The 14,202-nt window shown below is 38.9% G+C and overlaps 2 protein-coding genes across 2 annotated transcripts in view; both read left to right on the top strand.

Annotated features, from left to right (window-relative positions):
• LOC131321912 (farnesyl pyrophosphate synthase) overlaps positions 1–14,202 on the top strand; it is a 30,063-nt gene that overhangs the window by 14,955 nt on the left and 906 nt on the right. The window lies entirely within an intron of this gene.
• LOC131321913 (calcineurin B-like protein 3) lies at positions 6,407–13,255 on the top strand. The gene is made up of 10 exons (XM_058352928.1): positions 6,407–6,578; positions 8,479–8,555; positions 8,632–8,780; positions 9,093–9,175; positions 9,330–9,389; positions 9,776–9,884; positions 9,984–10,036; positions 10,903–10,983; positions 11,714–11,826; positions 12,923–13,255. Exons 3-10 carry the CDS (start codon positions 8,663–8,665, stop codon positions 12,978–12,980), a joined length of 675 nt encoding a protein of 224 aa, XP_058208911.1. The 5' UTR covers positions 6,407–6,578; positions 8,479–8,555; positions 8,632–8,662; the 3' UTR covers positions 12,981–13,255.

Raw genomic sequence — 14,202 nt, 5'->3', positions numbered from 1 at the left:
TTTGGTGGATTATTAATTTATTTTTACTAGAATAATTAAAAAAGAAAAAAAAATTATGATTCAAGCTTATAATTTTTTGAATAAAAATAAAAATCAGTTAAAAAATGAAATTTTTTAGTACTAAAAAAAATGGAGTTTGAATCAAAATTTGTTACTATTTTTTTTATTTCTCTTATCGAGACGAATCAATAATCCACACAAAAAATGATGCCAAACTAAAAGAATGTAATTTTTTTGAACAAAGATAAATAAAAATAAGTCAAGTGACTTATTTAGCCAAAATATTGTCCCGTATGGTGCCCCAAAGTTCTTTTTTTACAGTAGAAAAAGAGCCTTGGAGCTCTTTAATATCCCATATATATACATGGTATAACGATTAAGTGTGTGAGTTTCATATAAATATGTGACGTTGAAGGAACATCCCATATATATACATGGTATAACGATTAAGTGTATGTGTTCCATATAAATATGTGACGTTGAATGACTATAGAGCACAACGTGCAATAATTATTGCTTCCTTTAGGATCGTAATGAGTCTGAATTTGTTCACAATACCCTCGTTCCGATTTGTGGGAAAAAAGTGGATCCCATCACAAACCCCTCATTTAGTGAGGGTAAACAAATTTTTTTTTTTTTTTTGATCATAGGGTAAACAAATTTGTACTTAATTATAATTGGTCATCAGACTTTTTTTTTCCCCCCTTTTAAGATAAATGCGTAGTGTTAAAAGGTGGGCCAACACATGTGCAAACACTGGACATACTACTTCCCTCATCACATAATCCATAAAAATAAAAACCTACGCTCCCGTTTTGATCATTACCCTTTCCCTTTTGCTCTCATTTTTCACTCTCGAAAATTGCAATAGTTTGAGATGTTTTTGAAAGACGCGTTCTCAGTCACACACGTTCATTATATATTTTTTTATGTGACTCAACTCCTTCCTCGGGGATTTTGATGGATCATTCTCTTTTTGGATCTGACACCCGACTACGTTTTGGTAATTGGTACTCCTTTATTAGTTTGTAATGCTGGGCTGAACTCCTCAGTCATACCTTCTGCAGCTGTAGCCTGTAGCTGGGCTAGGCTCTGGTAAATATAACTAAGGACAAAAGAAAACCTGAAAGATGAAACAGCGAGAAGGCAGTTCCAGTTCTTGGCCAGCAACCCGACACCGTGACACACTTGGCGTTAACATGGACGGATTTGGGTCCGAAGGGTGGTTATGTGCTCACTTTTGAATCAGAGGGAGTATATCCACACATGGCCCAAACCAAGGGGATCAATGTGGACTTTGCCCTTTATCAAAACACGTTCATTTACTCTTTTAGAAAACCACTCCTTTATCAACTACAGAGGGGCCATGAAGGGGTAACTCATATATAGATTCCTTTTGATTATCATCATCTAGACGACACAAAAGAAAGGTCAAAGCATCTTGGACACCCTCCCAAGAAATATCAAAATTCATAAAAGATGCTTAATTGCACTGAAACCAAATAGTCCACATTGGAAATCATTCGACTAGAACAATCTTGCACGAAACGAGACAAACAACCGTCAAAAAGATCAAAGGATTAAAACTAGACTATAAAACCCAAATTTGCTTACTCCACCCCTCACATCCCATGATTCTTCTTCTTCTTCTTCTTCTTCTTCCTCTTCTTATCATTGTTGCTAGCTGTCCTATTGGGGCTGGTTGAACTTAAGTCACCATTCTTGCTACTGGAGCTGCTTGGAGTGGTGTCACCATCATTCTTGCTCTCGGGGCTGCTCATGTCGTTGGTTGACGTCGTGTCACCATCCTGCTTGCTCTTGGAGCTGCTCATGTTGGTTGAAGTCGTGTCACCGTCCTCCTTGCTCTTGGGGCTGCTCGTGTTGTTGGTTGAAATATTGCCACCATCCTTATCCTCCGTAGTGGGGCTGCTCTTGTTGTCGGTTGAAGTTGCGCCACCATTGTTAATGTCTTCTCTCGTCTCCCTTTTTTGAGATGGAAATCTTCAAGTTGAAATAAACAAGGAAATGTGAATTTATACTTCCTAGAGACTGAAATATCAAATGAATATGATAAATGGTATAAACCACACAATAACAGAATGTGCATTTTGTAACCTGAAAAACAAAGGGTACTAACAAATTTTTTATATTCAACGTGTGTCCCCAACGTGTCCATGCCCCAAATTTTTGAAAAAGTACGTGTCCGTGTCCATGTTGTGTCTGTGTCGTTTCTGTATCGGTACTTGTTAGAGTTGGTAATTTAGGACAGAACCATTTCCATATTCTTTTGACCTTATCCTCTGATCTACAATAGCAGAGTGCACAGTTTGACCAAAACAACTAAGCTCCATAGATGCTTCTTTCATGACAAAAATTAGCTTAAGGGAATACTAAGATGATAAGAACAAGATACAGAAGGTTGCAAGCATGAGTAGAACAACTAGGCTTCCATAGATGCTTCTTTCATAACAGAAGTAATTACTGAGTACATTTGACCATGTAAGTTGGATCTCTGCAAAAATGGGGAGCTCATGACCAACTTCCGATGGAATGGATGATCATTTACCATCCTGTTTTGCAGTTCTTAAGAAGCATTGAAATAAAGTTAAGTTTCTATGACCAAGGATTTTGTACACCCGGAGATGTTTGCAAATGTCTATCCATTCCAGATGTGGGATGGAAGGAGGTTTACAGAATATGTAGCTCATGTAGCTCGATAACTTATCTACGTGGGAACCTTTACAGGTTTGGAAACAATGTAAAAAAACAAATGCAGAAAAAGTTTAACTAGATCTCAATATTTAAGCCCTTCATTGCATTTCAGTTATGAATCATAAGTTGAGTGTTATGCATTTGGCAAATAATCTCAAGATACCTATTCCAGGCAAAACGAATCAATAAAACACAAGTTGTGAGGCATAGTCATACATAATGAATCACATAACCCAGATGATTGAAATGCTAGCATTGGTACTATTGGATCTTGGATTTGCAAAAGAAAAAGGTAAGGAAACTATAGGGAAAAAAATGAAATGAGAAAAACTAATTTTTTATTTATTTTTTTCATTTTGGATTGGTCAAGTAAGAACAGCAAATTAACCCTCGGATCAGGTCAGGTACCCCTGTTATATATCTCTTGACTCCTAGTGACAAAACCATACCAAAGTGCAAATTTTGACAGCTGCATCCAACTTAATGGAGCATGTAGGGTCAGCCCTAGGCATAGGCCCACTAGGCGACCACTGCCTAGGGCCTCCCATTTTGGACCCAAATATTGAGCCCCCAAATAGCAAAATAGGTTAAATATTATGTATGTCAAACTTTTTTCAAAGTGAAAAAACTGTTCAAATTGAAGGCGGTGAAACTCGAACTCGCAAACTTGGACTCCAAGATCATGCTCAAAGCATGCTTGCCACCAAGCTACAAGGCAATCTTGCTTCTCATAATGGACAACAAATTTATATACAAAAATATGAGAGGCCCCATTTTCATATCTGGCCTGGGGTCTCCAAAATCTCAAGGCCGGGCCTGGGAGCATGTATTGGTATGAGTGATGGCATCCAAAAATGCCATGGGTCAATTGCCACGTGTCAGTCATCGACCGTTGACTCAGTTACCACCAGCGCACGCAGGTATAATGTCGGCGTACGCCAGTCAAAAGTCGGTCAAATATCACTATTCAACCACGTGCTCGAGACTTTCGTGGCCACCCTGACGTAGTCTACAGTCCCCTGATGATTACCATTGTGCAGCCGGCTCCCCCTTTCTCCTACAGTACCTTTTAACCCAAGTCTCATGCATTTAATGCATGGGAGGCTCTCTTCCTAACCTAACCAATCTTTAACCCAACTGATCAGCCTTCTCCTCAGTCCACTCCTGGCCTATAAATACCCCCCTTGCATTTATATGCAAAGGGTTCACAAGGTTAAGACTCATAAAAGGCATTCAATCTCTTCTTTCTCTCTTTACTTTGCTCTCCCTCTTCTCTCATCAGTGGAAAGGGGAAACAAACACTTCTCTATCCCACACCACACTCCATATTCATCATTCATCATTCATCCCTCAAACTTCAAGTTCAAGCTCAAACCATCCACCCAACTCTATCCGAAAGGTATACCACCTTTTATTTTGCAACTTGTTCTGACCTCTGAGGGGTGCCAGTAGGGTCAAGGCTGGTAACAATACCAGTCCTGACCCCAAAGCTGGCAACATTTCAAGGATTGTGTATGGTAGTCAATGGCGCACGCCAGTAACAATAAGCCGTACGCGCAGTCATGGTGGTATGTGCACTTTGGCGTGGGGATCATTGACCACCCATCTTTCTGTTTTCTCTTCGCTTTATCACCTTTCACCATGATAAGAACCAGTTTATTGCTTTTTGTATTTTAAGAGCTGTGTAGTCATCATCTGTTATTTTCGTTTTAAAAGGCCTCTGGGATCCTTCTGGTCATGTTCCAGAGCCCAGATCATGCAAAGTCAAGCACTAACCAAATAGTGTAACTGGCGTACGGGGTCCTTGAACCGGCGTACGACAGTTTCAATAGGTCTAGTGGCTGGGCTTTGCATGACAGTTAAGCCTTGGCCTCTGTTTATGATCCCCACACTATTTATGGGGCGTTCTGTTCATCTTATAGCTCTAAAAGTCATCTCTGCTGCCTGTAAGTGTATTTATTCTGCTATATTAATTGCGTGGTTTGTCTTGAGTGTGCACTGGTCCTGCCAGAGCCCAGAGGGTTGAGAAACAGGAGCTGTGAGTTTAGATTTTCTAGCGAATGCCAGTCTACCGGTGGCGCACGCAAGTAGTTCTTGTATGCAGTGGCCTGGCCAGTGCATACAGCCTCCCCTTGTGTGCCCTATTCTGGGATAGCGTGCTCCAGTTTGTTTAAAACGCTCGCAAGTGCTTGTTCTCAATCTATTATCTTTTGCTTCAAATAAATCATCCATCACATTTTTTCACATAAATGCAACTTGTTACAGTTTAATCCCCCTTTAACTGTTCCTTGCCCTAATTGGCTAAAAAAATGATTAATGAGAGAAAAATGCAAATGTTTTACAAAATGCCCGAGTAGAGATCGATCTCCGGATTAGGCGAGAGGAGTGCCATAAAACCCTTCCCCTCTCGTAACCTGGCTCCCAAACCTCAGATATCGAAGGTGACGACGGACCGGTCTACGCATTTTTCAAAATCAAATAGCGTAGCAAGGGTTTCAAGTTCGATTCCTTGGGTGCACACCGCAAAACCCGAGTGGCGACTCTGAATTGTAAGCGTTTCGCTGCGCTTTCCCGAAAAAGGGTTGCACCCAATTTTATAAATAAAATTTTTCGGGGCGCGTGCCCACATAATCCTTATTGGGACAATTCATACGAAATTTTGCTTCAACCTTAATATGGGTTCGCGAGTAATGAACGGTGAGATTAGTAACCTAAAAACTATACTAACCAATATGTGTGTAAACGGATACGGATTCCCTGAGATATTTTTTGTAAACTAATGATGCTGAATTGGTAATACCAACATAACCCTCCATAATTACGAGTAATTACTAATTAGAAGCCTTGGCATTGATTTGATTTACATAATGCCAAAGTTGGAAATGACAGATGACCCTGCATCAATCACTTACACATGCAGGTTCCGTTTGTTTGGGGTGAAAATATTTTCCGCAAAAATATTTTCTTAATTTTTGGTGTTTGGTAACACGAAAGTTGGGAAAAACTTTTTACAAGTAAAATATTTTACTCCAAACCAGCGAAAAATAACTCACGACTCAAATTTCCGTATGTCATTTTACCCCTACTGATCATGACCCTCTGTTCCACTAAATCAACACTCACTTGCCAATTAAGAAGTGGAACTCTCTCTCTCTCTCTCTCTCTCTCTCTCTCTCTCTCTCTCTTGTATTGTATATGTTTACGTATATGTATGTCCCAATTTGTAACATTTCCCATATTATTCTTCGAAAGGACCAAAACCGATGGATCACCTTGGTCGTTTGGAAATATTTTTTTACAAAAGTTCAAAGCACTATTTTTAAGAACGTACCAAACACAACAAATAGAAGTTCAAAATTTGTTTTACATGTAAAATATTTGTTGTTGTAAAATATTTTACGTCGAAACAAATGGAGCCGTAATGTTAATCAAATCTAGGTGGACATTAATGATTAAGTACCAAAATTCTAATTAAAGATTCAAAATAAACACATATTCCGGCCGCTTGGAAAGTTTGATCCGAAAAATAGACCATATTTTCATTCTGTTTAAAGTCCTTGCAAACACTCATGTTTGGGGACTGAAATCTCCGAGCCAGTTTACGTACATATTAATTAATCTCGAGCTTAGATCTCGAGCTTAAATGAGATGATAAGTGAAATTATCCTCATCACCTTCCTAAAAACAATTAATCCCAGAGCCTACTCTTGCCCGTCACCTGTGTATATATTCTCCCTCCTTCAATCGTTTTCGCATCAGACATAAGAAACACGAGTCCCTGAGTCCCTCTCACCTGCAGGGACTACGTATCATTATCACTGCAGCGGGCGCTGCATAATCTGAACTGAGCTAGGGTTTCTGTTGAGGTCTGCTTCCCATATATATATCATCTACCCATTGTGAATCCATCAATTCTCTGTTTTTGACATCGAATCATTCCAATTCAATAAGACAATTGCTAGATCCGTAATTCAATCATTGGTTTTGATTAAAAGATTGAATTTCTCATTAAATCGCTGCATATGTTCTTATTTATCTATCAGTTCGTGGAATTAAGTTGTTGGTTTGTCGATTGGGCTTTCTTACTCGCTGTTGGTAGTTTCAATGTAAATATCTTTTCTTTTTTCTGATGCGGTATTAGCTTTTTGTATGTGTTGTTGATATTGGGTTTTACTTTTACCGATCATTCGACGTGTTTTAATACTCAATTGTGATAGCTGTTGCATGTTTTACTGATAGCCAACTGCCAATTGTGAGAGATACTCCTCGACGCGAATTATGAAGTGCACATCTTCTTTTTTTTTGATAAGTAAGCAATTGTATTAAAAAGATGGCATTAAGGAAATGCTGCCCGTATACAAAAAGAGGGCCACCTGCACAAAAAGCCCTATACACCACCACTATTCAACAAAAAAGCTCAAACCAATCTAAAAATTGATCAATAGAGGGATTACATTCTCCCTTGTCCCAACTATACAAACTGCTAAGCACTAAACTTTTGATTCTAAATAAAGACTTTTCGACCCCTTCAAAGCATCTCGAATTTCTTTCACGCCATAGTCCACATCACACAAAGAGGGATCATGGCCCAAACACGCTTCCTTCTTTTGCCCGCTCTAGCCCCGTTCCAAGCAATAAGGAGTTCCATAATATTCCTCGACATGGCCCATTTTAACCCAAACCAAGAAAACACCACGGACCAAAGTTCCCATGCTACCGGGGCAATGGATGAGGAGATGATCTGCCGTCTCCACACCCCTTTTACACATGCAATACCTATTAACAATGATTCTCCGCCTACAAATCAAATTATTAATAGTAAGAATCTTGCCTTGAGCCACGCACCGAGCAAAAAAACACACCCTCAACAGCGCCATTGTCTTTCAAATCGTTTGCCAAGGGAAGGAAGCATTCCCAAATCCACCTAAAGCTTGATAATAAAAATTCACTTGAAAGCATCCTGATTTAGACAGATTCCAACGCATCTCATCCCCCCCTCGTCCTATTCCTTGCATGCGATACACTTTAGCAAAAAGAGCCATCAAAGTCTCTTCCTCCCCTTCTTGAACTGGCCTTCTCAAACGGATGTCCCAAACTATAACCCCCTCATCAAGCGAAAGATAATCTGCGACGATTGCATCTCTATCACACAGAAGATAAATACTAGGGAAAACAACCCGCAAGCTCATATCCCCACACCACACGTGATTCCAAAATGTCAACTTTGTCCCATTGCCAACCACCATATGAGTGTTTTTTGCGAAGGTATCCCACCCGTTCATGATGCCCCTCCAGAGCGCCACCCCATATGGTTGCCTTACATAACGAGTAGACCACCCTCCCCACCCACATCCGTATTTTGCTACAGTTTGAAGTGCACATCTTGTACGATAGAATGGGCGGTTTTCCATTTCTCATTGCTATTGAAAGACTGATCATTGAGCACAGTTCAGAACACCTGTACCGCAAATGCTTCTCTACCTATGTTCCCGGGCAATTTAACCGGATTGCACAAAAGTGTAAAGACTCCTACAAAAGACTTTGATTGGTAGGAATCTTTGTGTGATCAAGCTGTTGAAATTGCACGGAAACAGAGGTATAGGTGACCCAGTGCGCATTGAACATGCATTTTGTCCAACTTTCATTGATTAGTGAAGTAAAGTGCATTCCGTATACTGTTTCATGCAAAGTCTCCTTCTTTCCTTTATGTGAATCCCGTCTGTTTCATGCATTTTGTAACGGAAATCGAATTTGATTTCTGAACAGAGATATAGGAGAGTGCACCTGTCTGTTCGATTCTCCGCTTTTGGGTTCAGTAAACAGTATCCGGAAATGGTCAACAGGTTACTTCTGTTTCATTTTGGTCCTCTTTTGCCATACAACTGGCTAGAAAATAGATTGACGATTCTTTCTGGCCAGGTATGGATTGTTTTGATGTGCAAGCTTTACCATGTTGCATTGCTTAGACTGGGTTAAGCATTTATGTGCTCCCCTACTCGGCTGTTGTGATCTTGATAGACAACCGAGAGACCTGGAAGATCCTGAAATTCTTGCGAGGGATACAGTGTGTATGCTGCTGGTCCTTACTATCTTGACTTTATATTATTGTTCTTTGAAATTCCAGAAATGCAAAGCAACGCGAGGATCAACACATCGTCCATATTTACCAATTATGCTTGGTCTTAAGCATGTAGCATTTAAATTTTCAAAATTAAAAGAAATGATGTCATTACCCATTTACCCTTGTTATGCTGTCTAACTAGCTCCACGGTTCTCAATGTACGTATGGATACTTATATTTTGTACTCCATTCTTTTTGGTTCTTTTATTTCCTCTTATGAAAGAGCAACTAAGATTGTGATTTTGCTACTTGGATGCAGTTAGTGTAAGTGAAATAGAGGCACTTTATGAGCTTTTTAAGAAGATTAGCAGTGCAGTAATTGATGACGGGTTGATCAACAAGGTTCATCTAATCTTTCTCGATATCCTGTTGCATTATGCTACATATTGAGATGAGACGTGAATGTTATTTAAGATTGTTTTGTGCAGATGTGTTGTTGCCTCTTCATAATCTAACACCAGTTTCTTCAACACCATCATTGTGTATCATATCGCAGGAAGAGTTTCAATTGGCATTATTTAAGACAAACAAAAAGGAGAGCTTGTTTGCCGATCGGGTAATTAATATCTAGACATTATTCTTGTTACTCTTGTCGAAGTTCACCCTAACTCGACGTTCTATGGAAGGATAAACTAGTTTTTAACACATGTTATACATCTTGCACTAGCTTTTTCGGTGCACCATACATTATGAACTTCTCTACTCGCCTCTCTATTGATAAGAAACGTGCTTACTCTATAAATGGTTTCTACGTTGATACACGCATATATGTGAAAGTGTTTTTATTTGTGTGCTCTTTTGTGCTTGTATGTTCCCGTTTTAAGGGCTACAGACTTGGAAATAGTTGTGTAACTTGTCTACATGCATCAGTTATAGTGGAATCACTATACTTGACAAATATTCTAAATCTTCTAATGCTACTTGCTTTCTTACTAATTGCAGGTATTTGACTTGTTTGACACAAAACATAATGGCATCCTAGGCTTTGAAGAATTCGCCCGCGCCCTTTCTGTATTTCATCCAAATGCCCCTATTGATGATAAGATTGAGTGTACGCTTCAGTTCTTCAGTATTGATTAGAAGATAATTTTTCTACTTGTTCATTTATTTGGAACTACCTTTTCATTGAACCCATAATCATGTGTTTCAGTTTCATTTCAACTCTATGACCTCAAGCAGCAAGGTTTCATTGAGAGGCAAGAGGTAACTATTCGTATTAACATGAACAGTTTTGCAACCTAAACTAGTTAAACTGGGACTTTGGCTGTTTTGTTTTGTTTGCTTATAGTTTGCAGGCCTTAGTGTGGATTGCTATGTTAGAGAGTACTACTATGAAAACGTGAATTCTAATTAATTTTTGGCTCAGTAGAAACACAACTGCTCTATTTGTATTTTGTTGGGAGAATGGTATGAAATTTAAGGCAAACCCTTTTATGATTTCCAATTTACAGTATTCTTTCATTAGTCATTTCTGAGCTTCCTGAATTTCTGTCTTCAAGATTGACCTAAATGCATGGTATTCCATCTTTGAATTTCAAAGAGATACTACATTACTAATATATTCCCTGATTATAAATCCGTAGGCACTGCTATAATACTTTTCAGATTAAACTTCACTAGTTCCTTCGTGTGCTGAGACATGGTTGAATTACTTTAAAAATGTGTTTGTCTCGCTTTGTGCATTGGAATACATGCACTCGCTTCAGTCATCTGCGATCGAGAAGGCATTTGGAGCAACTGCTTGCATATTGTTGGCACTTGAGGACCACATGTTTGGGGACTGTGACTTTTAATGATTTTTAATAAAGCTAAGCCAAAAGGGAAGCCATCATAATTCACCACGGACACACAAGACCATAATGTGATGCACTTTTGCTCGTGGCATTTGATGGTTGAATTTCGAGATGTTACTTCTACCATTTGATGCAATGTTTTTCTAGTTTGTTCCTTTTCTTAGATGACTGCAGTACCAGTAAGCAATAGTTGTCACTGTAGCTCATGCTACTTGTCTTTTCTATTTATCATATGTGTTTGGAGTTTCAGAATTTTAATTGATTTCCACTATGCAGGTGAAGCAAATGGTAGTAGCGACCCTTGCAGAATCTGGTATGAACCTTTCAGATGATGTCATAGAGAACATCATTGACAAGGTGCTTCCTCAACTTGAATGACTCAAAGTATATACCCTCAATTAGCTCAATATATCCGTATCCATTGTGACTAATCAGTGCGTTGTTGCCCTTGTCTTTCTTTATGTCATTCTTCACCTTTAGACAGTCTTCTTTCTTTATGTCATTCTTCACGTTTATGGTTGCATAACTCATTTGTGCAAAAACAACTATCAGTCCATATAATCAGAAGTTCTATTTCCCACATCAAAACCAGCTTTTGAGGATGAGGTTCCCAATTCAAGATCCCATTGTATTACAATCCTCAACCTCACATAACCAGACATGTGGCAATTGTCAAGCAACTGATACTATTGCCAATACAAATACTGAAATACAATCCATGCTGCCAACAGAGGTGTGGGCGTTGAGTATAGTTTGGACTTCTGAATGTATTGGCCAAAGCATTAACACAGGGGAAATGAAGGTAGTAATATGCCTATTGACTTTACTCCATCCATATATTTCAACTTACAGAAAAGTAGCATTTGAGCAACGCATCACATAAGTTCAAAGCGATAACTATAGACGCGCCAAACTCAGTTTTCGCCAACATGATTTAGCAAAGATTGGACAGTGTAGAGAGTTCTGCTTGGATATCAAATTCCTTGGTTAAAAAGATTATTTCTGGGATAGCATACAGTTGTTCGTTATTTGCTACTGCAAGAACCACATGAAAGAAGATTTGTTTGGTTTTGGGGTAATGTTTCAGACCTTTGAGGAAGCTGATACAAAACATGATGGGAAGATTGACAAGGAAGAGTGGAGAAGTCTTGTTCTGCAGCATCCATCCCTATTGAAAAATATGACCCTTCAATACCTCAAGTAAGAATCTAATTCTTATTAGTTTGTTTCCTATATTTGATTTTATTTTGCCCCCAATGTTGAGGTTGATATGCCAAAAAATGGATCGGTTGATTAATTGCTAGAAGGTTTTGGGCAATGTTTTGAAAACTGGACCGGTGAGCGAACTGGAGAAGGGACCCGGCGGATGGGTCACCGGTTGAAGCAGATTCGAACTGTGATGTCATAAATATATTTAAAATAAATAACTAATTAAAATGAGCATGTAAAAAATATTCATGCATAGAAAGCTTGGAAAAATCAATGGACTACATCTTGGAGTGAAACCTGAAAGGAGGAGGAATTGGGGAGAAAGGATTCTGGACACATTTTTGCAATCCCGCATCGGTGGTATTTGGAAGTGTTGGGAACTCCTTCATCTATAAAGAGTTCCTTCCGTTTGCAAATGCTAGACGTCCGCTTGGGGAAATGTATGCACGTGCCCCACTGTTGCAGTAAAGCAATGGCGAGTTCAAAATTTTAACAGCGATACCGGTTCAACCATCCGTTTGGAACGGTTCTCACTATTAAAGCCGGTTTTCGCTTTAAGCCGGCTTTCAGGTGTGACCAAACCGGAGGAATGACGGGCCAACCGGTTGAACCGTCTGGTCCGATCCGGTTTTTAAAACATTAGTTTTGGGCTGGAAGGGCCGAAGGGGTGTTGCAGGAACACCAAGTAGATGTTCTGTGAGTTGATTAGTCTGCAAAGTCTTTTGATTATGGTAGGAAAATACATCATCTCTGTAAGTGGCTTGCATTGGTAGATTTGAAATTTTTCTTGCAATTATTTTCTCAACACATCATACAATATCTTAGGACCAAATAAGTACTTGTATCATAACTGAGGTGCTTCAGTGTCTGAAAATCTAGTACTTTTTGAGACGGATTATCAAGTTTAGACCATGGTATGCATACCAGGTTAACGAACTTGAAGTCTCTCTCTCTCTCTCTCTCACACACACACACACACAGATAACCAGGCAAGATCCACCATTAAGCTATTAAACAACGATATTGAACAGACCATCGGAACACAGCATGTTCTAAAGTGCTTACATTTGCTTAATTTCTTGAACAGGGACATCACCACTACATTCCCAAGCTTTGTATTTCATTCTCGGGTTGAAGATACCTGATACCGGTTCTGGATTTGAGGATTTCTGCATCCTCGTTGCTATTGCTTAGTACTTTCAAGGGATGAAGAGAAATGCAGCCCTTTTGTTTGTAGTAGGACCTGATGGTAGTTCGGCATTGTATTCTTCATTTTTCACAATGATTGCAGGTTGTGTATTTTTTATTTTTTTTTACCAAGATTGTTGATTGCGCATGTGAGTGATGTCTGTGGATAAACAGTACTCCATATGGAGTAAATTTTCATACGTTGAGCTGTATTAAGATTTTTTTTCCCGAACTGGAGCAGTATTGAAGATTAAAACAGTATTAAAGCTGAGTCTAATACTTTCATGCTAAGAAGCAAAGGATACAAGATATGGACACGACAAGACACAGACACCGTCATTTTTAAAAAAATTAGAGCTTGGACACGTCAAATGTAAAATGTATATGTATTAGAGAGATATGTTAGGGATTCATGTAAAAGTCAGGAAAAATGATTTCTATCAAATTAAGTGCAACACTATGAAGATACAAATCAACGGTCAAAATAAAAGTATTCAATTTTCACTCTGGTATGAGTTTTTCAAATTGTTCAACTTTTAATGTGTCCTTTTCATGTTCCAAAAGTGTCGTTCACGTATCCTAACATATCCACAATGTGTCTTTAAGTAAAAGAAATATAATAAAATAATTGAACAAATATTTACATGTGCCTGTAAGTGTTGTGTCCGCAAATAACACATGCCGGTAACGAATACGTGAGATCGGTAGACGTGTCCGTGCGTCTTAGCTTTCATGATACGTAGTATTTAGATCGACAAGTATTTGTTTATTTTTGATCTAATCGACAAGTACGATGTTAGATTATACAATGTGCAAGAGACGACCAGCATCCATGGAAGAGACCACCGGCATGAATAAGAGGTACAAGATACTGTAATGTATTTGTGCACTACGGTATCCCCCAATCCATGACAAAAAGTTTCGAGTAAGATTAAGCGCACTACGGTATCCCGCAATCCATGACAAAAAGTTTCAAGTAAGATTAAGCGCACTACGATATCCCCCAATCCATGACAAAAAGTTTCGAGTAAGATTAAGCGTTTGCCGGCAGAAAGAAATGCTGACACAAACAGAAGCGAGTCTCCTGTTCTATTTAAAAGGTGCAATAATTTGTTCTTTCCAAACAAACCGCGCAATTAAACAGATGCAGTAACTCCGGCTTTCTACTCCGACTATTTC

Source organism: Rhododendron vialii, chromosome 4a (assembly GCF_030253575.1).
Source record: "Rhododendron vialii isolate Sample 1 chromosome 4a, ASM3025357v1".
NCBI classification, from domain to species: domain Eukaryota; kingdom Viridiplantae; phylum Streptophyta; class Magnoliopsida; order Ericales; family Ericaceae; genus Rhododendron; species Rhododendron vialii.
This window is presented reverse-complemented; position numbering and strand designations above follow the sequence as displayed.

Excerpts from the sequence above, each read along its gene's own strand:
- LOC131321913 (XM_058352928.1), top strand. The coding sequence starts at position 8,663 with ATGTTGCATTGCTTAGACTGGGTTAAGCATTTATGTGCTCCCCTACTC. Across the intron at positions 9,390-9,775 it reads AGAGCTTGTTTGCCGATCGG|GTATTTGACTTGTTTGACAC; the intron begins GTAATTAATATC and ends TACTAATTGCAG. Across the intron at positions 11,827-12,922 it reads ATGACCCTTCAATACCTCAA|GGACATCACCACTACATTCC; the intron begins GTAAGAATCTAA and ends TTTCTTGAACAG.